The 18,735-nt window shown below is 69.4% G+C and overlaps 8 protein-coding genes across 8 annotated transcripts; 4 read left to right on the top strand and 4 right to left on the bottom strand.

The window, feature by feature from the left end:
- Positions 1 to 642: 642 nt before the first annotated feature.
- On the top strand, positions 643 to 4,938 carry FA09DRAFT_133071 (hypothetical protein). The gene is made up of 3 exons (XM_025739088.1): positions 643 to 1,452; positions 1,506 to 2,189; positions 2,246 to 4,938. The coding sequence occupies exons 1-3, from the start codon at positions 742 to 744 to the stop codon at positions 4,835 to 4,837; spliced, it is 3,987 nt and encodes a 1,328-aa protein (XP_025595853.1). The 5' UTR covers positions 643 to 741; the 3' UTR covers positions 4,838 to 4,938.
- Positions 4,939 to 6,128, bottom strand: FA09DRAFT_133067 (Extradiol aromatic ring-opening dioxygenase). Its single transcript, XM_025739087.1, has 4 exons — positions 5,871 to 6,128; positions 5,476 to 5,819; positions 5,196 to 5,422; positions 4,939 to 5,137 (listed from the first exon to the last, which is right to left on the bottom strand). The coding sequence occupies exons 1-4, from the start codon at positions 6,095 to 6,097 to the stop codon at positions 5,126 to 5,128; spliced, it is 810 nt and encodes a 269-aa protein (XP_025595852.1). The 5' UTR covers positions 6,098 to 6,128; the 3' UTR covers positions 4,939 to 5,125.
- Positions 6,129 to 6,746: 618 nt separating this feature from the next.
- FA09DRAFT_301114 (PAP2-domain-containing protein) lies at positions 6,747 to 8,389 on the bottom strand (the record flags this gene model as incomplete). The annotated part of the gene is made up of 3 exons (XM_025740358.1): positions 6,747 to 7,045; positions 7,100 to 7,453; positions 7,726 to 8,389. 3 exons carry the CDS (start codon positions 8,387 to 8,389, stop codon positions 6,747 to 6,749), a joined length of 1,317 nt encoding a protein of 438 aa, XP_025595851.1.
- Positions 8,390 to 8,535: 146 nt separating this feature from the next.
- On the top strand, positions 8,536 to 9,228 carry FA09DRAFT_331893 (hypothetical protein). Its single transcript, XM_025743223.1, has one exon. It carries the CDS (start codon positions 8,542 to 8,544, stop codon positions 9,109 to 9,111), a length of 570 nt encoding a protein of 189 aa, XP_025595850.1. The 5' UTR covers positions 8,536 to 8,541; the 3' UTR covers positions 9,112 to 9,228.
- A 144-nt stretch (positions 9,229 to 9,372) lies between these two features.
- On the bottom strand, positions 9,373 to 10,981 carry FA09DRAFT_340901 (hypothetical protein; the record flags this gene model as incomplete). The annotated part of the gene is made up of 5 exons (XM_025744375.1): positions 9,373 to 9,582; positions 9,644 to 9,755; positions 9,826 to 9,951; positions 10,017 to 10,086; positions 10,234 to 10,981. The coding sequence occupies 5 exons, from the start codon at positions 10,979 to 10,981 to the stop codon at positions 9,373 to 9,375; spliced, it is 1,266 nt and encodes a 421-aa protein (XP_025595849.1).
- A 1,091-nt stretch (positions 10,982 to 12,072) lies between these two features.
- FA09DRAFT_340900 (cytochrome c C1) lies at positions 12,073 to 13,036 on the top strand (the record flags this gene model as incomplete). The annotated part of the gene is made up of 6 exons (XM_025744374.1): positions 12,073 to 12,110; positions 12,207 to 12,265; positions 12,410 to 12,424; positions 12,492 to 12,570; positions 12,843 to 12,934; positions 12,993 to 13,036. 6 exons carry the CDS (start codon positions 12,073 to 12,075, stop codon positions 13,034 to 13,036), a joined length of 327 nt encoding a protein of 108 aa, XP_025595848.1.
- Positions 13,037 to 13,399: 363 nt separating this feature from the next.
- FA09DRAFT_301285 (methylenetetrahydrofolate reduct) lies at positions 13,400 to 15,886 on the top strand (the record flags this gene model as incomplete). The annotated part of the gene is made up of 9 exons (XM_025740364.1): positions 13,400 to 13,738; positions 13,926 to 14,081; positions 14,133 to 14,298; positions 14,353 to 14,477; positions 14,531 to 14,764; positions 14,817 to 15,035; positions 15,090 to 15,488; positions 15,542 to 15,661; positions 15,716 to 15,886. Coding segments are annotated over 9 exons (1,929 nt in total), but the record flags the coding sequence as incomplete, so codon positions are not given.
- An 18-nt stretch (positions 15,887 to 15,904) lies between these two features.
- FA09DRAFT_362629 (DnaJ-domain-containing protein) lies at positions 15,905 to 17,417 on the bottom strand. The gene is made up of 5 exons (XM_025745494.1): positions 17,224 to 17,417; positions 16,980 to 17,166; positions 16,874 to 16,923; positions 16,458 to 16,820; positions 15,905 to 16,405 (listed from the first exon to the last, which is right to left on the bottom strand). Exons 1-5 carry the CDS (start codon positions 17,383 to 17,385, stop codon positions 15,980 to 15,982), a joined length of 1,188 nt encoding a protein of 395 aa, XP_025595846.1. The 5' UTR covers positions 17,386 to 17,417; the 3' UTR covers positions 15,905 to 15,979.
- Positions 17,418 to 18,735: the final 1,318 nt, after the last annotated feature.

Raw genomic sequence — 18,735 nt, 5'->3', positions numbered from 1 at the left:
GCAGCAAGGGTGAGTGCGCCGTGACGCGTCGGGCGCGGATGGCGCTCGCGATGGCCGCGGGTGGGATGGGTGCCAAAAGCAGAAGCACTCGACTCGGCCATGCCCAGCACCAAATGAGGATGCCGCCGAAGTGGCTTGGCCTGCAAAAAGCGTCCCCTCTCGCTGCGCTGCGCCCTCGCCCGCTCCGGCGGGTCTCGGAGCCGCGCACCTCGAACGCACTCAGGAGGGCAAGCGCCCCTGATGAGGCGGCGCTGCTCGGGGCGCGAGCGCCTTGTCCTGGCCTGCTGACGGCAGGCAAGAGCGCCGTGTTGGGCACGCCCGCGGCGGCTCCAAGATGAGCCTCGGCGTGCTGTGCTGCGCTGCCGAGGTGCCGCTAGATGCCGCGGTGCTGCTGCCTCTCTTCTGCTGATGGTGGGCTGTATGCTGGCCTTGTTTGGGCTCGGGCCGGGCTGCGCTCGTAGACGCTGGCCAGACACTCCGTGCCGGCCGTCGCTCGCCGCAGGCGGCCACTTTTGCTCATCGCACCCTCGGCAGCTCTCTGACGCTGCCGGCCCACAGCACGTGTTTGCCTCAGCTGCGTCCAGCGCAGCGTTCGACGTCCACCTCTGCACCTCCAGCCGCCTCTGCCTCTCTCTCTGCTGCTCATAGCATCCGCCTCGTGACGCCCTCGGCCGCACGTCTCCAGCCTGCTGCGCCGCCGCGCCGCCGCCGACGCCTCGACTCGACGCGCGCGGGGCGGCCATGCCGATCCTGAACGCCGTCGCAGCCAGCGCGCCGAGCCACCACCATCATCCGCACCACCACGGCGCCGGCGTGTCGCCGCACCACCATCCGCATCCGCACCAGCTCTACCACGCGCGCATCTCGCCCGGCCCCGCCATGGCGGACCACGAGATGCGCGGCGGCATCTCGCCGCTGCCGGCGATGATGGCGTCGCCGCCGCACGCCGCGTCGGCCGCGTCCGGCGGCGCGGATGCGGCCAAGTACGCCAGCTCGTCGCGCTCGCCACGCATGCCGCCGGACGCTGCGCCGTCGGCCGACTCGTCGCCGGGCGTGTCGATGCGCCAGCAGCACAACGGGCTGCCGACGCCGGCGCCGACGTCGAGCAGCGCCTCTGCACCCTCGTCGTCGATGCACGCCTTGAGCGCCACGCCGCTGACCAGCACGTCGAGTCTGGCGCCGCCGCCGAGCGCACAGATGCCGACGACTGCGGCGTCGCTGATGCGTGAGGGCCCGCGCGACTTCACGCTCATCAAGGAGGTCGGCGACGGCTCGTTTGGTACTGTCTGCCTGGCCGACTGGCGCAGCCCGCTGCCGTCGGGCACGCTGCTCAGCCCGATGCAGCACCCGACGACGCGCCCTGAGTACGTCGGCAAGCGTCTCGTCGCGATCAAGAAGATGAAGAAGCCCTTTCCGAACTGGGACGAGTGCATGAAGCTCAAGGAGCTCAAGGTGAGGGCGATCCGGCAGCACGCGTGCGCATGCATACTGACACACGCTCGCAGTCGCTCATCACGATCTCGGCGCACCCGAACATCATCCCGCTGTACGACGCCTTTCTCATGCCCGTCACCAAGGAGCTGCACTTCGTCTTCGAGTGCATGGAGGGCAACCTGTACCAGCTGACCAAGTCGCGCAAGGGCCGGCCACTGGCGGGCGGCCTCGTGGCCAGCATCTACCAGCAGATCGTGCGCGGCCTACACCACATCCACGAGCACGGCTACTTCCACCGCGACATGAAGCCGGAGAACCTGCTCATCACGACGACGGGCCTGGCCGACTACCCGGCCTCGTCGCCGTCGGCGCCGGCCAACGCGCCGCCCGAGCGCGACGTGCTCGTCATCGTCAAGCTGGCCGACTTTGGCCTGGCGCGCGAGACGCTCAGCCGGCCGCCGTACACCGAGTACGTCTCGACGCGCTGGTACCGCGCGCCCGAGGTGCTGCTGCGCTCGCGCGACTACTCGAACCCCGTCGACATGTGGGCGCTCGGCACGATTCTCGCAGAGCTCGTCAACCTCAAGCCGCTCTTTCCGGGGCAGAGCGAGGTGGACCAGGTGCTGCAGATCACCGAGGTGCTCGGCGATCCGAGCCCAGACTACGGCGTCGACGATCGGGGGCGCGTGCGTGGCGGCGGCGAGTGGCTCGGCGGCGTCAAGATGGCGCGCTCGGTCGGCTTCACGTTTCCGAAGGTGAGTGCCGCTGTGGCGTAAGGACCCGCCAGCTGCTGACCGACCGCCAATCACAGGCCAAGCCCTTCACCTTCTCGTCGCTCTTCAGCTCGCGCGTGCCGTCGGCGTTGGTCGACTGCATCCAGGACCTGCTGCGCTACGACCCCAAGGCGCGGCTGACGACGCAGCAGTGCCTCGACCACACGTACTTTACCGACATCGCGCCACGGCTCCTGCCACCGGTGGCCAAGGCGCCGCCCAGTGCGCCGGCGCCAACGACACAGGTGCCGCGAGCACAGCTGCAGCCGCTGCCTGCGGATCGCATGGCTGTCGACCCGTCATCGCCACGGCGAGACGTGCCGCCATCGCACTCGGCAGCGCCACGTTCGGCGAAGGTGCCATTTGGCGCCACGGGCGTCGACCCGCGGCAGCTGCAGGCTGTGCGGGCGCTGCAGCAGCAGGTGCAGTCGCAGCAGGCACAGGCACACCAGCAGCAGCCGCTGCAGCAGCACGCTCAGCCGCAGCAGAACGGCGCCCGGGCCGCTGCTCCGGAACATCGCGTCCCCTTCTACCCGCAGCAGCAGCAACGACAGCCGCCGGTGCAGCCTGCGGCACGCGACTCGCCGATGCAGATCGTCGGCTCTCCGATGCGAGAGGATGCGCAGACATCGTCGTACGCCACGCAGTGGGCGCCGGCGCCTGCCTCAAAGCCGCGCGAGCAGTACGCCGCGTTTCCGGACTCGGCCTCGACCTTCGCCGGCAGCCACGCGTCGATGCAGTTCGACGACGTGCCGATGCAGATGGGCGAGCTGCGCGAGGCGCACGGCTCGTCGTCGACGCTGCGCAGCTCGCAGGAGGAGCAGCAGCAGCAGGCATACCAGCAGCAGCTGTACATGCGGCAACAGCAGCAGCACCAGCAGCAGCAACATCAGCAGCAGCAACATCAGCAGCAGCAACACCAGCAGTATCAGCAACACCAGCAGCAACAGCTGCGGCAGTTCTCGGGCATGGCGGCGTCGACGAGCCAGCGCACCGTGTACGACGACGAGCTCTCCATGGCGCTGGCGCAGGGCGAACGTGCCGACTCGCTCGGCCAGCTGCGGCAGCCGTCGCTGGCGCGCGCGACTACCGACGCGGACACGAGCCAGGAGACACACGTGTCCGTCGAGCGGCGGAAGAGCGGCAAGAGCGGGTGGGGCGGCATGTTCTCGGGCAAGACGGACGGCGCGCCGCTCAGCGGGACGGCACGATCCTTCGACGAGGCGCGGGCGCAGCAGCTGCAGCAGCAGCATCCGCCGATGCCCGGCGTCGCGCCAACGCCTGCGCAGCAGCTTGCCGCCGAGCACGCCGTGCCGAAGGACCCAAAGCGCGCACGCAAGGAGGCGGAGAAGGCCGTGCGCGAGGCGGAAAAGGCAAAGCGTGCGGCTCAGGAGAAGGCGGCACGCGACCGCGCACGTGCGGTGATGCAGAAGCGCAACCAGATCCTGGCGTCGAGCAACAACCGCGACCAGGTCGAGTGGCTCGAGGGCCCGAGCGACAAGTCGCGAGGCAAGCAGCCCATGCTGCATTCGCCCGCGCTGCCGCGCGTCGCCGGCTCGGAGTACAATGGCGGCCTCTCGCCGCTTGGCCCGGCCTTTGCGGCCGGTGGCCACCCGTCGCCAGGCATGGGCCTGGCACCGCCGTCGGCACTGTCTTCGGCGTGGCAGCCTCGCTCCGGCGATCGCTCCAAGCCGCGAGCGGGCGACGAGCACTCGGTCAACAGCTTCGAAGACCTGCCGGACCCGCGGCGCGTCTCGCTGCAGTCGTTCGCCACGGGCGACTCCGACCCAGGGCCCGGCCGGCCGCACATGAACCCGCGGCCATCGTACCTGCACCGCCAGAGCTCTGCGTCGTCGCTCTCGAGTGCGCCGAGCCTCGTCGATGCGTCGGGCCGACGGTACATCGGCTCGCTCGAGGCGGCGCGGCAGGCACACGACAACCGCTCGCTCAGCTCGCTCGAGTTCCAGCTCGAGAACCTGACGGCCGCCGAGCGGCGGCAGCGCACGCCCGGAAATGTCTCGCCGGGGCCTTCACACCTCGCCGGCAGCCGACCGTCGGCCAGTCGGCAGTCACATGGCAGCCGCACGGGCTCAGCACACCGGCAGGGCTCTGCCTCGCCGCTGCACCACTCGTCGCTGCCGCGCTTCCACCCGTATGGCACGGCCAGCTCGGTGGGCTATAGCTCGCAGCTACCGCCGCTCTCGTCCATCGCCGCGTCGGGCGCCGGCTCGGTGGCGGCGTCCGACTACACCGGCGGCGCCGGCGGAGCACCGCCCACGCCGGGCCGGCCGCGCTCCAAGTCGCGCACCACGGCGGCGCGCGGCATGTCGCGCGGCAGCGCGCACTCCAACACCGACGGCCCGATGTCTGCGTTCGCCTCGCCCGCACCGCACCTCGCGCCGCTGCACTCGGTCAGCGGCGGCGGCATCAACCCGATGTTCCACGTGCCGAAGCCTGCGGGTGCGGCAGCGATGAGCCCAAGCGGCGCCGCAGGAGGCGCGGCCGGGCAACAGCAGCAGCAGGTCATGCTGCCGCCCTTTGCCGAGCTCGTCGCCTCCGCCACCGAGCAGCCGGGCGCCAGTGCCAACGGCTTCATGGGCTACGGGCGCGGCGCCGGCGAGCACCACTGAGGCCCGAGCAGCTGTCAGCCTGTCTTTCTTCGTGGGCGCCGTCACGCGGCGCTCCTATTTCCCCTCTGCGCCGGCCTATGCGCCCGCCACGACCCTCTCTGCGCGCGCTCCTTCTACCTGTGCCCCTTGCGCGAGACTATCCCCTTTCACCTTCCACGACCTCACGCTGCCTACCCCTTCGCTTCATTCCCAACACGCCCTCATGTTGCTCGCCTTCCTGTCTCTGCGACCGGCTGCTCTTCACACATTCAATCACAATGCACGATTCAATTTCTCATCAGAAGGGTATCACCACTGGTACTGCAGCCAAGTGCCATCAGCGACTGCGGTCTCGACGTGCTGCGTTGGAGCCACTCACCATGGCCCAGCCAAGCGCGCCCTCGTCGATGAACAGCAGCTCCTTTGTCGGCTCGGCGTCGTCCGCCGCGCCGAGCGCAACGAGCGCAGGCAGAAAGTGCTCCGTCGTCGGGTGCGCCCGCTTGAATTCGGGCCGCTTCGTCAGTGCCTCTGCGGCGTCCCAGCGGGCGTGGCCCGAGGCGAGGAGCGCATCAGAGTGGGCGCGCAGGAACGGCCCGCCGTACGAGCCTGTGAGACAGGTGTCAGCCGCAGACGTCGCGCTCGCAGCGCGCCAGACGCACCGTCGCCGCCGCCGCCGAAGGCATCGCGCAGGTTGTGCACAGGCTGGCCGCTGCCGAGCACGGCGATGCCCTGCTCTCTGAGGCCGCGCAGCGCCTCGCCGAGCGCCAGTGCGGCGCGGGCGTCGGTGAGTGCGTCGCCCGACGGCGCCGGCAGCGAGACCTGCACGAGCGGCAGAGGCGCTGCGGCGCCAAACGCCGCCTTGAGCGGCACCCAGACGCCGTGGTCGGGCCCGCGCGGCACGCGCTGCGGCGCAAAGCTGGAGCCGGACAGGTGCTGCACGACGACGTCGCTGAGCCACTGCGGCGTGTGCGTGTCGAAGCGCTGGTCGTAGTAGTGCTTCGGGCTGTGCGAGGCGTCAGTGTGCCGCACAGGAGCGCCTCTGCGCGCGTCTCACAAGTTGTAGAAGTCGTAGATCTGCTTGGGCGCCTGCTGCTCGTTGACGAGCACCGTGCCGGGCTGCTCGGCCTCCCAGTGCGCCGAGACGACGACGAGGGCGCGTGCCTGGCTAGCGACGATGGCGCGGCCGACGTCGACCCAGGCCTTGTGTGCCTTGTGCTCCGTGTCGAAGAGCGTCGGCGGGCCGCCGTGGGCGATGGACCAGATGGGCGCGCGTGCGGCCATGGTGCGTGTGCGCGAGGTGAGAAAGAGGGCGGTGCTGAGAATGAGGAGAGCAAGGAGGCTCGTGTGTGTGGATGGCATGCGCTGCTGGAGGCCGCACACAGCAGCGTTATATGCCTCTCGCGCCGCCTTGCGTGCTGGTGCCTGAAGTGTCGGTGGACGTGACGAGAGAAGGAGCGAGCACTTCGGATGCTGCGTTCCAGCTCCTCGCTCCGCGGCGCACGGATCGATGCGCCGCGCGCAATCTCCGGTGCCGCGCGGCGTTAAGACGCGCGGCAGCGGCGGCAGCGCGGCGGCTGCGGAGCTCACGGCAGCCGCCGGCCAGGATGCGTGACTTGCGCCCGATCGCCGAGCAGGCGTAGCAGCAAGCGCTGTCGGCACCGGCGGGCCAGGGAACAGCAAGCGGCACCGGGCCCTGTCGGTGAAGCTGGCGCTGGAGCCGTGCCGCATCGTGTCTCGCCAGGATGCGTTGCTGCGGCGTCGGCTGCACTGCCATGCCTGTGCCCGCTCCCAGTGCGCAGCCGCTCGCACAGCGAGCAGCAGGGCTGATGGTGCATCTCTCGCTCTCCTTCTAGCTCACTCCTCGCAAGCGAACGCCAGAGCTTCCTATGACAGGGCATCTGCATTAAGGGCACTCCAGGCGCCGTGTGCGCTACGCGTCTCTCCGCACCTCGTCGGGCTGTTCGAACAGCACGTCGGCCGTGGCGCTGCGGTTGCTGCCGCTGCGCTGCATCGGCGTCGGCGCGCGGCGCAGCTCGTCCATGCGCACCTCGTCCTCGCCGCCCGCGCGCGACGCAGGCATCGGCCGCCGCTCGATGTCGACCGACGGCCGCACGCCGAACGCATCCTGCGGCTCCGTCGCTGCCGGCAGCGCCGTGATGGGCTGTGCTGCCGACGGCCGCGCCGTCCAATTTGTCTCCATCTGGAAGCGCATCTCGTTGGTGAGGAAGACTGCGGGCGCGGGCGTGAGCAGTGCGCGAGAGAGCAAAGGCCTGGCATACGCACAGTAGAAGCATGCCGTCGCCAGGCATGCGCCGCCGACGAGGTCGACGAGGTAGTGGTGCATGAGGTACATGGTGCACCAGTACAGCCAGAAGGCGTACGTCCAGTACAGCACGCGTGCATCCAGCCGCACGCGCCCGATGCGCAGCGCCACAGGGAAGAAGTAGCTGAGGAAGAGCGCCTCCATCGTGGCGCAGCCGGCGTGCAGCGAGGGAAAGGCGCCGAAGGGCACGGGCGCGTTGGTGAAGGTGAGCGTGTAGCCGTGCCCGTGGAAGAGGGCGTCGATGCGCGCCAGGCCCGCCGGCGAGCCCTTCATCGAGTAATTGGCCGGCGTCAGGCCCTCGCGCAGCTCGTACCCTGGGAGCGCAAGCGATGAGCAGCGCGACGAGGGTATGCACCAGCTGCAGAGCAGACCGAGTCCGAAGAGTACTCTCAGCGCGCAGAGCACCACCTGCAGAGCCGATGGGCCGTACAAGACGCACAGCAGAGCTCTGCGGGCGCGACTGACGCTTCTTCAATGCGTCTGCTCTGCCGGATCTTACGCGCAGCTCCGCACTGCAGCTTCGCGGGAAGAGCGGCCGGCTCGTCGCACCCTTCTGCGGTCTCGCCTCTCACGTCCTGCTACTCACACGGCGGCGCACACGGGAAGCCGACCTGCGTCATGACGCCGAGGATGTTGAGGAAGCCAAACGCGGCGCCAAACACCTTTGTCGCGCCCGGCGGCGCAAAGACGAAGAGCAGCGCGGCGACGACAAAGGGCGCGACGAAGTGGATGACGCCGTAGGGCAGCCAGGCGAGAATGTCGAGCGCGGGATGGCCGAAGTGCGTGAGGATGTCGCTGATCGACGCGCCGTACCACACGCTCTCGAGCGTCGGCAGAACGCTGACCCAGATGTGCGGGCGCGACTCGGGCGCGAGGAACTGCGACGAGTAGAAGAGCAGCAGCCAGGCAAAGATGGGCGTGGCGGGCAGGATGAACTGCGACGAGACGGGCAGTAGCACGGCGAGCGTGTAGACGGCGGGCAGGGCGAGCTTGAGCGGGAACGCGGGCGCGGCCATGATGTAGAGGCACGGCAGCGCGAGCGCCAGCAGGAAGGCGTACTTGGCCTTCTCGCCGCGCGTGGGGCGCCAGGCGCGCAGGCGCGCGAGCGAGAGGGCGACGGACGTGCTTGTCTCGAGGCGCGTCGCGGCGCTGAGGATGCGCGTGGCGAGGTAGTGCAGCGCCGCGGGCAGGCGGCGTGCCAGCGCCGGCGGGAGGGCGACGCCGTGCGCTTGCCGAGCGGGCGGCGACATGGCGAAGGTGGAGGGGGAGAAGGAGGCGTGCGAGGCGCGCGACACGGGTAAGAGAGCATCGCAGCGGGCGCGCGGCGTCACGTGCCGATCGCCGCCTGCATCACCCAAGCGTCTGGCGCGCCCCTCTTCGTCCTCTTCCTCCACCACCCGCCATGTTCGCGACGCTCCGGCTGCTCACGTCGCGCACCACGTACCGCGGCGCAAAGGGCTCCGGCGCCGGCGCGTCGCAGCGCACCGCCGCCCGCTCGTCGCCCTTCTCGCGCCCCACGGCGCTCCTCGCGCAGCTCGCCGGGCGCACCTTCAAGGCCAGCCAGCGCGGCCTCTACCACGGCGCCCAGCTGCAGAGCGGCCACAACGTGCCCAAGTCGCGCCAGAAGACGGCTCGCACGTGGCGCCCCAACGTGCAGGTCAAGCACGCCCTCTGGAGCGACGTGCTGCAGCGCAACATCGGCTGTCGCATCACGACGCGCGCCATGCGCACCATGCGCAAGCTCGGCGGCCTCGACGCCTACGTGCAGCACACGCACGGCGACCGCCTCGGCGCCTTTGGCCGCGCGCTGCGCCTCGAGATGGGCCGCCGCGTGCGCGACGGCACGGCGGGCATGCCGCTCGGCCTGCAGCTCGGCAGCGGCGAGGTGGTGGAGGGCACGCTCGGCGAGGAGGAGCTCGAGGGCACGCTCGTCGACGAGGTCGTGGAGGAGCAGGTGCAGGCATTGCGGTAGCAGATGGCAGGGCGGTAGCAGATGGAAGGGCTGGGACGGGCGAGATGGGGGACAGGGGTTTGAGGTTGGAGGGAGGGCTGCGCAGAGATCAGCGCAATACACACCACATCAGCACAGAGGCAAACAGTCCGGATGGTATGGCGATGGTGAAGAGGCAGCAGCCAAGCTGCACGTACATGGAGGTCCGGGACAGGATGCAGATGGCGGCGGCAGAGCACATGCGCAGCTGCGACGCAGCCACAGGCTCCAGCACACCAGTCGCTACCGCCCGCGTCGTCGCTGTGCCCCTCTCTCCGGTGGCCCAGCGCTAGCTCCGAGCGAGCGCTTGCTGCCGCGGCCGCCACTGCCCTCGCGCTCCCAGCTGCCGGCGCTCTGCTCGCGCTGCGGCGGCGGTGGCGGCGCCAGCAGCGTCTGCACCGTCTGCTCGAGACGCAGCAGCCGCTCGCCCAGGCCCATGAGCAGCACGCGCACCTGGCGAGACGCAGTGGCTTGTCAGCGTCGAAGGGCAGACTCGTGCTACGGCTGCACTCACGCGATGGTCATCGAGGGCGCCGCTTCGAGCGGGCGCAGCCTCGGCATGCCGAGCGGCCTGTGCATGTCGTGCCGGCACGCCGTTGGCAGTCATGGCCGAGCCGAGTTGGTAGCTGCCAGGGCGCTGGCGTCAGCGCCAATCCGCTCGACGAGCATTCGCCGGGAGTCTGTCTGCACACTCACACGCGCACCGCGGCGATGTCGAGCGCATATGCCGAGCGCAGCTCATCGAGTGCCGCTGGTGTTGTACGATATGTTCGTCCGAGCGGCGCACTGCACGGCGGCGCACACGCCAGCGTCGAGAACGTGCTGCAGCGGAGGCAGGCGAGATGTGAGCTTGCAGGTCAGCTAGTGTGAGAGTGTGCACAACGCACGAGCCGAGATCGGGACCTGGTGCTGAGGATGTGTGTAGAGATGGGTCGGCCTGCACCGCCGGCGTCACGGCTGGGAGAAAGGCGTGAGCTGGGGCGCAGCAGGAAGGAGCGTGATGGCGGTGAGCGCGCCAGCAAGGTGGTGCCTTATCCCCGCTGTCCTTCTTCAACGCGCTTCTGTGCACTGCAGCACTGCACACCTGCCGCGACACCCACTCACCGGACAGCACAAGCAGCGCCAGCTCTCGCTGCGCGACGACCCACGCCAGACTGTCGCCCAGTATGGCGCCGCACTGCACGCACTGGAAGACGAGCAGTGCCTCGTCGCTCGGCACCTCGTCGCGCAGTGCTTCCTCCTCCTGCTGATGCTCGAGCACCTCGGCCTGCGCCGACTCGCTCTCACGTTCCAACAGCGCCTCGTGGCCCCGCAGCGGCGGCGCGGCGTGCATGGGTGCCTCGGCACGCCGCTGGCCGCCGACGCGCTTCTCGCGCGCGTCGGCGAGGTAGGCCGCCTTGATCTCGTCGGCCTCGGCCTCGGCCTCGGCGTATGCGCGCCAGTAGGCATCGCGCTCCCAGGCGTCGGCGTGGCGCAGCACGTCGTCGGGGTTGTCGTCGCGCCACTCGGCTAGGTGTGCCTCGCGCTCGGCCTCGGCGGCGCGCTCGTCGGCGCTGGCCTGCCGCTGCCGGCGCCCGGGTGTCGAGGGCGACGACTTTGGCGAGCGGTGGTCGCGCTCGCGCGTCAGCTGTGCTGAGGCAGTCGTGGCGGGCAGGGCGCTCGTCGACGCGTGCTGGCCGGCGCTGGCGGCGCTGCTGCGGCTGTGCGTGCGCCGGCGCGGCGGCGGTGCGGCGGCGGGCGCATCGGCAGCCAAGTCGGCATCTTCGGACGTGAGCTGGGTGCGTGCGTGGACGTAGGCGCGCGGGTGCGAGCCGTCGAGCTCGTCGGGCGACGACGACGAGGCGCGCGACATTGCGGCGAGGGCAGCGAGGTGGAGCGAAGGCAAGCAACGTGGAGGAGAGAGCGCGCCGCTCGGACGCGTCTCGCTCGCCGCACGCGACGCCGCGTTCCCACGCTCGCTCTAAGCCACGCCGCTCCGCTCGCCAGCTCTTGCGTCGCCGTCCATCCCTGGTTGGCCCACGTGCCGTGATGCCGACTACGTTTGCGCGCAGAATGAAGAGATTGTCTCTTGCTTGCGGCTGGCGGTGTTCGTGGGGCTGGTCGCCTCTTGACGAAAGGCGAAGTCCGCAGACAGCTCCTCTTGCCAGAGGTCTGTGCACTCACGCGACCAGACGCCCAAGCACGTGCAGACACGAGCGCCTTTGTGCCCTCTGCCAGCATGGAAGCGACCAACAAAGCGTCCGCTCGCACGTCCAGTGCTTCCTTCTCGCTGCTCGAGCTTCGTACGCACACGAGCCAAGGCCGACTGCCCGTCCGGCTCTCCAGGGGGCGTGTCCCGTGACCTGCGCCTGGACCCTGGAGCAGCGCCGACTCCGATCTGTCACGCCTGCGGCTGCGAGGCCCCGCTCGGCACTCGGACGTCTTGCTCGCTGCTCGGCCAAACCGCTCGGGGCGACTCGAGCGAGGAAAGGGAAGTGCGAGGGATGGCGCTCGGGCGCGGCTGCTTTGAAATCAGCATGCCACGTGGCGCGCTCGGCGAGAGCCGGAGCCAGCGCGGCGCTGCAGGGTGCGGGCTGCGCTGCGCGAAAAAATCGATCTGCGCCGCCACGGACAGAAAGCCGGCGCGGCGGCGGCGTGCCTGGCGCCCAACGGCAGGAGAGGCAAGCGTCAGCGGCGGCGGCGGCGGGCGGTGGCCGGCGGGCGCAGCGCCGCCGAGGCAGACATTCCAACGCTTCGGGCAGGCCGACGGCGCGCGCAAGCGGTGCAGCACATCCGGCCGCCGTTTGTTGGACAGCCAGCGCCCAGCCACGCCGCCCAGCGCCCGCTTCGGTAATATAAGCCGCCGGGCCAGCGCCGGCGTCGCCCGTGCTTCCCGCAACCACCACCGCACCACACACCTGCCCTCTGGCCCTTCTCTCTCCTCGCACCCTCTAATCTAACACCATGGGTTTCAAGTCCGGTGACTCGTCCAAGGGCGCCAGGTGCGTGTGGCCCGCGAGAAGGCGCAGCTTCTGCGCTCTTCTCGCGCCGTGGCCTTGTTTCCCTGCGGCGCAGCATGCTCACACTCGCCGCCACAGCCTCTTCAAGACGCGCTGCGCGCAGTGCCACACCGTCGAGCAGGGCGGCCCGAACAAGGGTGAGTGGCAGCAGCGGTGTGCGCGGTGCGGCTGCGCGGGCCCTGCGCCGGCGCAGGGTCTCATGGCGGCGCCGTGGCGCAGCCAGCACGACGATCTGTGCTGCATGCTCATCTCTCCGCCCTTCTTGCGTGTTCTATCTGCAGTCGGCCCCAACCTCCGTGAGTGGCGCGCGGCGCACAGGGCTGCTCTTGCGCAGCATGCTTACACGCCCTCTGCCGCGCACAGACGGTCTCTTCGGCCGCAAGACCGGCCAGGTCGAGGGCTTCTCGTACACTGCCGCCAACGTGAACAAGGGTGTCACCTGGTTAGTATGCCGGCACAGCGACGCAGCGGGAGTTGCGAGGCGGAGGACGAGGCGGCATTTAGGGAGAGGAAGGAGCAGAACAGGGGACGGAGACGGCGCACGAGGCCGGCGCGAGGACAGCAGGACTGCGAGGCGTAGCAGACTGGTATACGCGATGAAGCGGCGCAGGTGGCGAGAGCAGACTGCAGGCGCCGGGCAGATGCGATGGCGGCAGATGCGGTCACTGCGTGGCGACGGAGCAGGAGCATGCGCTGACGCTCGTGCACATCCAGGGAGGAGGAGACGCTCTTCGAGTACCTGGAGAACCCGAAGAAGTACATCCCGGGCACCAAGATGGCGTTTGCCGGCCTCAAGAAGGAGAAGGGTGAGTGGCGCCGCCGTGCTGTGCTGCGACGTGATGCTCCTGCTGACACTGCACGCAGACCGCAACGACCTCATCACCTACCTCAAGGAGTCGACGGCCTAAGCGCATGCTTGGACCATCGTCACGCCGCGAGACTAGACTTTGCCCGGTGGGCTCGGCGAGAGGCTTCGCACATTCCCGGCCGTCCGTTGTCCTCTTAATGCATTGTTCCCGGCGTGGGCCATGCTGCCTGCGCTCACCACCTCTCCAAGTTCGCGTGTGATATGACTGAGTCTGGAGTGTCTTCTGAAGCGTGCTGTCCATGTCAGCGGTGCAGCGTAGGCGCAGGCGCGAGAAGGATGCTGCAGGGCGCATCCCGTGCGAGAGGCGCGCGCCGCCGCGAAGCTCGCACGACGTTGCTCTCGCCGCCGCTGATGCAACGCAAGCTGGCCTCTCTCTCACCCACCTCACTCCATCCCTCTCGGCGCCATGTCCGCCAGCTCGAGCGCCTCGGGCGTGCCCGAGCACATCACGACGCTCCTCGCCGCCGCCGCGCACGCCGAGCGGCCGCTGGTGTCGCTCGAGTTCTTCCCGCCAAAGACGGCGCAGGGCATGCGCAACCTGCACGCGCGCATCGCCCGCATGCGCGCCCAGCTGGCGCCGGCGTGGATCCAGGTCACCTGGGGCGCGGGAGGATCGACCAGAGAGAGCAGCCTCGACATCGCCAACGCCGTGCAGCGCGACGCCCACCCGACGCGCGGCAACGCCTGCCTGCACCTCACCTGCACCAATGTGGAGAAGGCGAGCCTCGACGACACGCTCGACGTGAGTGTGCGGTTGAGTGGTGGAGACAGGGTGCAGAAGGAGCAGCGACGGGTGCATGTCGAGTGGCGATGACGAGGGCTCAGAGTACGCGCACAGCGTGCCGGGCCGCCTCTTGTCGTGATGACACCGCGCCGCTCCCCTTCCCAGCGCCTTCTTGGAGGGCCGCCTCTGACTGCTCCTTCCACAGCAAGCACGCTCGCTCGGCATCCGCAACCTACTGGCGCTGCGTGGCGATCCACCTCGCGGTGAGGAGTACTGGGTCGCCTCAGACGCGCGCTTCCAGCACGCCGAGGACCTCGTGCGCTACATCCGCGAGCGGCACGGCGACTGGTTCTGCGTCGGCGTGGCGGGTGAGTGTGGCCGTGCGGTGCGTGTGTGGCCTCGTCTGAAATAGCTGGCAGGCTATCCCGAGGGCCACTGCGACGCCACGACGCCCGACATCGAGCGCGACATTGGCTTCCTGCGCGCAAAGCAGGACGCTGGCGCCGACTTTGTCGTCACGCAGCTCTTCTACTGCGTCGATGCGTTCCTCGACTACCTCAAGCGGTGTCGTGCGGCAGGTGCGTTCAGAAGTGTGTACAGCAGGTGAGGCTGAGGCTCACATCCTGCCACAGGCATCACGCTGCCCATCATTCCCGGCATCATGCCGATCCAGAACTACCAGAGCTTCCGGCGCATGATCAACCTGTGCAGCACGCGCGTGCCCGCCGAGGTCACGGCGGCGCTCGAGCCGATCCGCGTGAGTGTAGCTCTAGATGAAGCTCACAGGCCACAGCTCACCTGTCTGTGCAGTTTGACGACGCAGCAGTCAAGGAGTTTGGCGTGCGCTGGGCCACGCACATGGTCGGGCGCATCTTTCTCGAGTCCGACGTGCGCGTCTTCCACTTCTGCACACTCAATCTAGAGAACTCGGTGCGCTGCGTGGTAGAGAACCTGGGCTGGGTCGATGCGGAGCAGCAGCAGGCGGCTGCCGCGGCCAACGGTGTGCCGGACAGTCCGACGATGCATCGCAACCTCATGCTCAGCGTGAGTCGTGCCGGTCGAGCGTGAATGCCTGCGGCTGACATGGGTTCTGCAGGAACGCACGGCCTCGGACTTCCCCAAGCAGCTCAAGGTGACGACGGCCGACACGCTGCGCCAGACGCTCGAGCGCTCGCAGCTGCTGCGTCCGCCGACGCTCGGCGCGCCGCCGCAGCAGACGACGACGTGGGACGAGTTCCCAAACGGCCGCTACGGTGACTCGCGCAGCCCGGCGTTCGGCGAGCTGGACGGCTACGGCGTCAGCCTCAAGGTGCCGGTGAGTGGGCTTACTTGCGCCCATGACGTGCGCTTGCTGACTCTCTGCGCGCAGCCGGCGGATGCGCTGCGCCTGTGGGGCCACCCTGTCACCACGGCGGACATCGCCGGTCTCTTCACTTCATACCTCTCCGGCTCGCTCTCGGGCATCCCGTGGTGCGATGTGCCGATCCTCGACGAGACAGCCGCAATCCGCAGCGAGCTGCTGCACCTCAATCGCGCGCGCGGCGGCGCCGACGGTGGTCGCGAGTGGTGGACCGTCGGCTCGCAGCCGGCGATGGACGGCGCCGACAGCGCCGACCCGACGTTTGGCTTTGGTCCGCCCGGCGGCTACATCTTCCAGAAGGCATTCGTCGAGTTCTTCGTCGAGACGAAGGACAAGGACGAGCTGCGGCGGCGCATCGACGAGGAGGAGGGCGGCAAGTGGATGGGCTTCTTCGCCGGCAACCGGAGGGTGAGTTGGACGGTCAGCCCCGAGACGCCGGCTGCTGACTCTCTTTCTCGCAGGGCGACTTTGAGACGAACATGCAGGCGGGCCAGGTGGATGCAGTGACGTGGGGTGTCTTCCCGGGCAAGGAGATTGCGCAGTCGACAATCATCGAGGAGGAGAGCTTCAAGGCGTGGCGGGTGAGTCGAGGCTGAGTGTGCCTGCCTCGTGCCTCTCTCACGCGCACACCTCAGGACGAGGCGTTTGGCATCTGGGCCGAGTGGGAGCTGCTCTTCCCGCTGCGCTCGCCCACGCGGCAGTTGCTGCGCAGCATCGGCGACGAGCGCTGGCTCGTCACGCTCGTGCACCACGACTTCAAGCGGCCGCGCGCGCTGTGGGACTTCCTCGGGTGCCCGCCAGCATAGCGAATGGGAGCATGGACAAGGAGACGCGTGACACGGTGACATTGCGAGGAGAAACACAGAGAGAAGGACAGAGGTCTATCAGGAAGCGAAGCTCTAGGCAAGGAGGCGCCGCAGCTCCTTGCGCTTCTCGTCGTCGAGCCGATCGGGCAGGGCGATTTGCCACTCGACGACGAGGTCGCCCTTTGTGGCGCCCTTGGTCTTGGAGATGGGCATGCCCTCGCTTGCGATGCGCGTCGAGCGGCCCGGCTGGATGGTGGTGGAGCCCGCCGCGGGGCGCGGCAGCGGCACCTCGAGCTTGCGTCCGTCGAGATGCGTCACGCTGCGCCGCGACGCCGGCGTGCCGGCCGCTGGTGGGTCGAGCGCATCGGCCAGCGAGAGCGTGGCGTCGACGTGCAGGTCGTCGCCCTGCCGCCGGAAGCGCGGGTGCGGCTTCTCCTCAATGACGAAGACGATGTCCTGGTAGCTGCCCGAGCCGGGCCCTCGCTCGTTGCCGGCGCCAGCGAAGCGGACCTTGGTGCCCTGCGAGGAAAGTCAGTAATGGCAGCAGCTGCAGTGCACGTCATCAACTCACCGCCTTCCAGCCCTTGGCGACGTTGACGTGCAGCACCTGCTCCTCCTTCTCGCCGCCGCGCACGCGCCCCACCTTGAGCTTGCGCTCGGCGCCGGCGTAGAGCTCCTCGAGCGAGCACGGCAGGCGCTTCTCGACGTCCTTGGGGCCCTCAGGCGACGCGCGGCCCGACTGCTGCCGCTGCTGCTGCATGCCCGGCATGCCGCCGCCGCCAAAGTCGAAGCCGCCGGGCACACCGCCGCCGCCCATGCCGCCCATGCCTGGCATGCCTGGCATGCCGCCCATGCTACCCATGCCGCCGCCCATGCCGCCGAACGGCGAGGCTCCCGAGCCACCGCCGCCCATGGCGCCGAAGAGCGATGCAAACTGCGAAAGGGGTCAGTGTATGCTGCGGCGCCGCGGGCGGCTGCGCGACTCACGATGTCGTTGGGGTCTGAGGGCGAGAAGGAGCCGCCGGCGCCGCCCGGGCCTGCTGTCGCGCGTCAGCAGGCGTGCATGGCTGCGCGTGGACTGTGAAGCACTCACCGCCGAAGCTGAAGCTGGCGCCGCCCGGAAAGCCACCTGCACCGCCCGGGAAGCCACCTGCGCCGCCTGGAAAGCCGCCGGCGCCGCCGCCCGGTGCGCCGCCGCCGCCCTTGAGGCCGTCCTCGCCGACCTGGTCGTAGATGGTGCGCTTCTGCTTGTCGGAGAGCACCTCGAATGCCTCGCCGAGCTGTGCGGAGCAGACGTGTCAGTGCTGCAGCAGAGCACACATCCTTCTCTGACGCACCTCCTGGAACTTCTTCTTTGCGCCCTCTGCGCTGTTGCCGCTGCCCGAGTTGGCCTGGCGGTCGGGGTGCCACTTGAGCGCGGCCTTCTTGTATGCCTTCTTAATCTCCTCCTCGCTGGCGTCGCGCGCCACGCCGAGGATGGCGTAGTAGTCCTTGCCCATGGTGTGTGTGTGTGTGAGAGAGAGGAGAAGGGGGTGCACTGGCGATGCGGCCGTGCGCTGCCGCGTCTTGAGCCCGAGCAAACCGCGCCTCGACGCGCCCCGCACCGCCGCACACTGCCCAGGTGCCTGCGTTCTCACGCCTGCTGCACTGCTTCCAGACGCGCCTCGAAGCGCCGAGTGGAGGCAGCCGTACGCGTCACGTGCGCCGACCCAGCTGCTCCCACGCCAAGCTGCGCGAGATTGCTTTCCCACGCGGCCCGCTCCCTCTCCTTCTGCGCTCGTGCCGCCGTCTCCTCTCCTCCTGCGCACGCGCTCCTCCGCGCCGAGACGCCGCCACGACGGCAGCGGCGCGAGCCGAGATGAAGGCGCTGATGCTGCCGAGCTCGGCGGCGCGACGGCGCGACGAGGCGCGGCAGCGGCAGCGGGCGTGTGCTCCCCCATCGGCGCGCCTGGGCGGCGGCATCGTGATCTGCCCGCACTGCCCTCGATGCCCTCGCCGTCCTGCGCACGTCACGCTCCGCCGCAGTCACTCTCGACGCATGAGCTTCTCGACTGCGCCTGGCGCTCCTGCGCCCGCTGCGTCAGCGCCCTTTCGGTCCGTGCGTTCATCCTGCAGAGCGGCCGGCGCCCGCATGCCGCTCATCTCATGCTCCTGCACGCTCGTCCCGCAGCACAGATGACATGCAAGCGCGCGCCGGCCGCTGTTGCGGCTGCGCCGCAGGACAATGTGAGGGCTCGGCAGGCGGCAGATGAGGCTGGCGCCGCCGCAAGAGCTCGGCTCGAGCTGCGCCAGCTCGCCAAGCGCAAGCGACGGCGTCTCGCGGCGCGGCACCTCGCGCCTGCACCTGCCTGTTCGGGCCGCCGGCTGCGCTGCATGCGCGCGACGGGCGCGTATGCGCCACAAACAGATCCTCGCGCTGCATGAGGCCTGCTGACGCTGCCGCCACTGCGCCGACTGCGAGGCTGCCTCGGCGTATAGCACGGCGCAGCGCTCGGCATCTCAGAGCGGCGGCATGCTGCCGCTGGCCTCATCGGGCGCTGTTCACGCCAGATCGGTAGCCACTGGGCCGGAGGGTGGCGCGCACGCACCCGGCGCCAAGCGTGCACCCGCGCCCTCGGCGCCAGACGGCAGCCGCGGACGCAGACAAGCAGCCAGGATCGCCCGAGAGCCCTTCCGTCGTCTTCATGCGGCAGCACCGGCGCCACTCCCGGCGTCGGTCGGCCGGCGCCTTGCATGGCAGCTGCGCTGAGATCGCTGCTCGCCGCCATGCGCCGCTCGAGACGCGTCCATGTCGCCGCACAACACGCGATGCTCGGAGGCCTGCCGCGCGGATGCCCTCCGCTGCAACC

The sequence above is a fragment of the Tilletiopsis washingtonensis genome, assembly GCF_003144115.1.
Source record: "Tilletiopsis washingtonensis strain MCA 4186 unplaced genomic scaffold FA09scaffold_21, whole genome shotgun sequence".
Taxonomy (NCBI): Eukaryota; Fungi; Basidiomycota; class Exobasidiomycetes; order Entylomatales; genus Tilletiopsis; species Tilletiopsis washingtonensis.
This window is presented reverse-complemented; position numbering and strand designations above follow the sequence as displayed.

Coding starts and splice junctions, on each gene's coding strand:
- FA09DRAFT_133071 (XM_025739088.1), top strand. CDS start 742: ATGCCGATCCTGAACGCCGTCGCAGCCAGCGCGCCGAGCCACCACCAT. Junction 1,453..1,505: donor TGAAGCTCAAGGAGCTCAAG/GTGAGGGCGATC, acceptor ACACGCTCGCAG/TCGCTCATCACGATCTCGGC. Junction 2,190..2,245: donor TCGGCTTCACGTTTCCGAAG/GTGAGTGCCGCT, acceptor CGCCAATCACAG/GCCAAGCCCTTCACCTTCTC.
- FA09DRAFT_133067 (XM_025739087.1), bottom strand. CDS start 6,097: ATGGCCGCACGCGCGCCCATCTGGTCCATCGCCCACGGCGGCCCGCCG. Junction 5,820..5,870: donor ATCTACGACTTCTACAACTT/GTGAGACGCGCG, acceptor CGCCTCGCACAG/CCCGAAGCACTACTACGACC. Junction 5,423..5,475: donor CTTCGGCGGCGGCGGCGACG/GTGCGTCTGGCG, acceptor CCTGTCTCACAG/GCTCGTACGGCGGGCCGTTC.
- FA09DRAFT_331893 (XM_025743223.1), top strand. CDS start 8,542: ATGTTCGCGACGCTCCGGCTGCTCACGTCGCGCACCACGTACCGCGGC.
- FA09DRAFT_362629 (XM_025745494.1), bottom strand. CDS start 17,385: ATGGGCAAGGACTACTACGCCATCCTCGGCGTGGCGCGCGACGCCAGC. Junction 16,821..16,873: donor CCTCAGACCCCAACGACATC/GTGAGTCGCGCA, acceptor CCCCTTTCGCAG/TTTGCATCGCTCTTCGGCGC. Junction 16,406..16,457: donor TCGCCAAGGGCTGGAAGGCG/GTGAGTTGATGA, acceptor CTTTCCTCGCAG/GGCACCAAGGTCCGCTTCGC.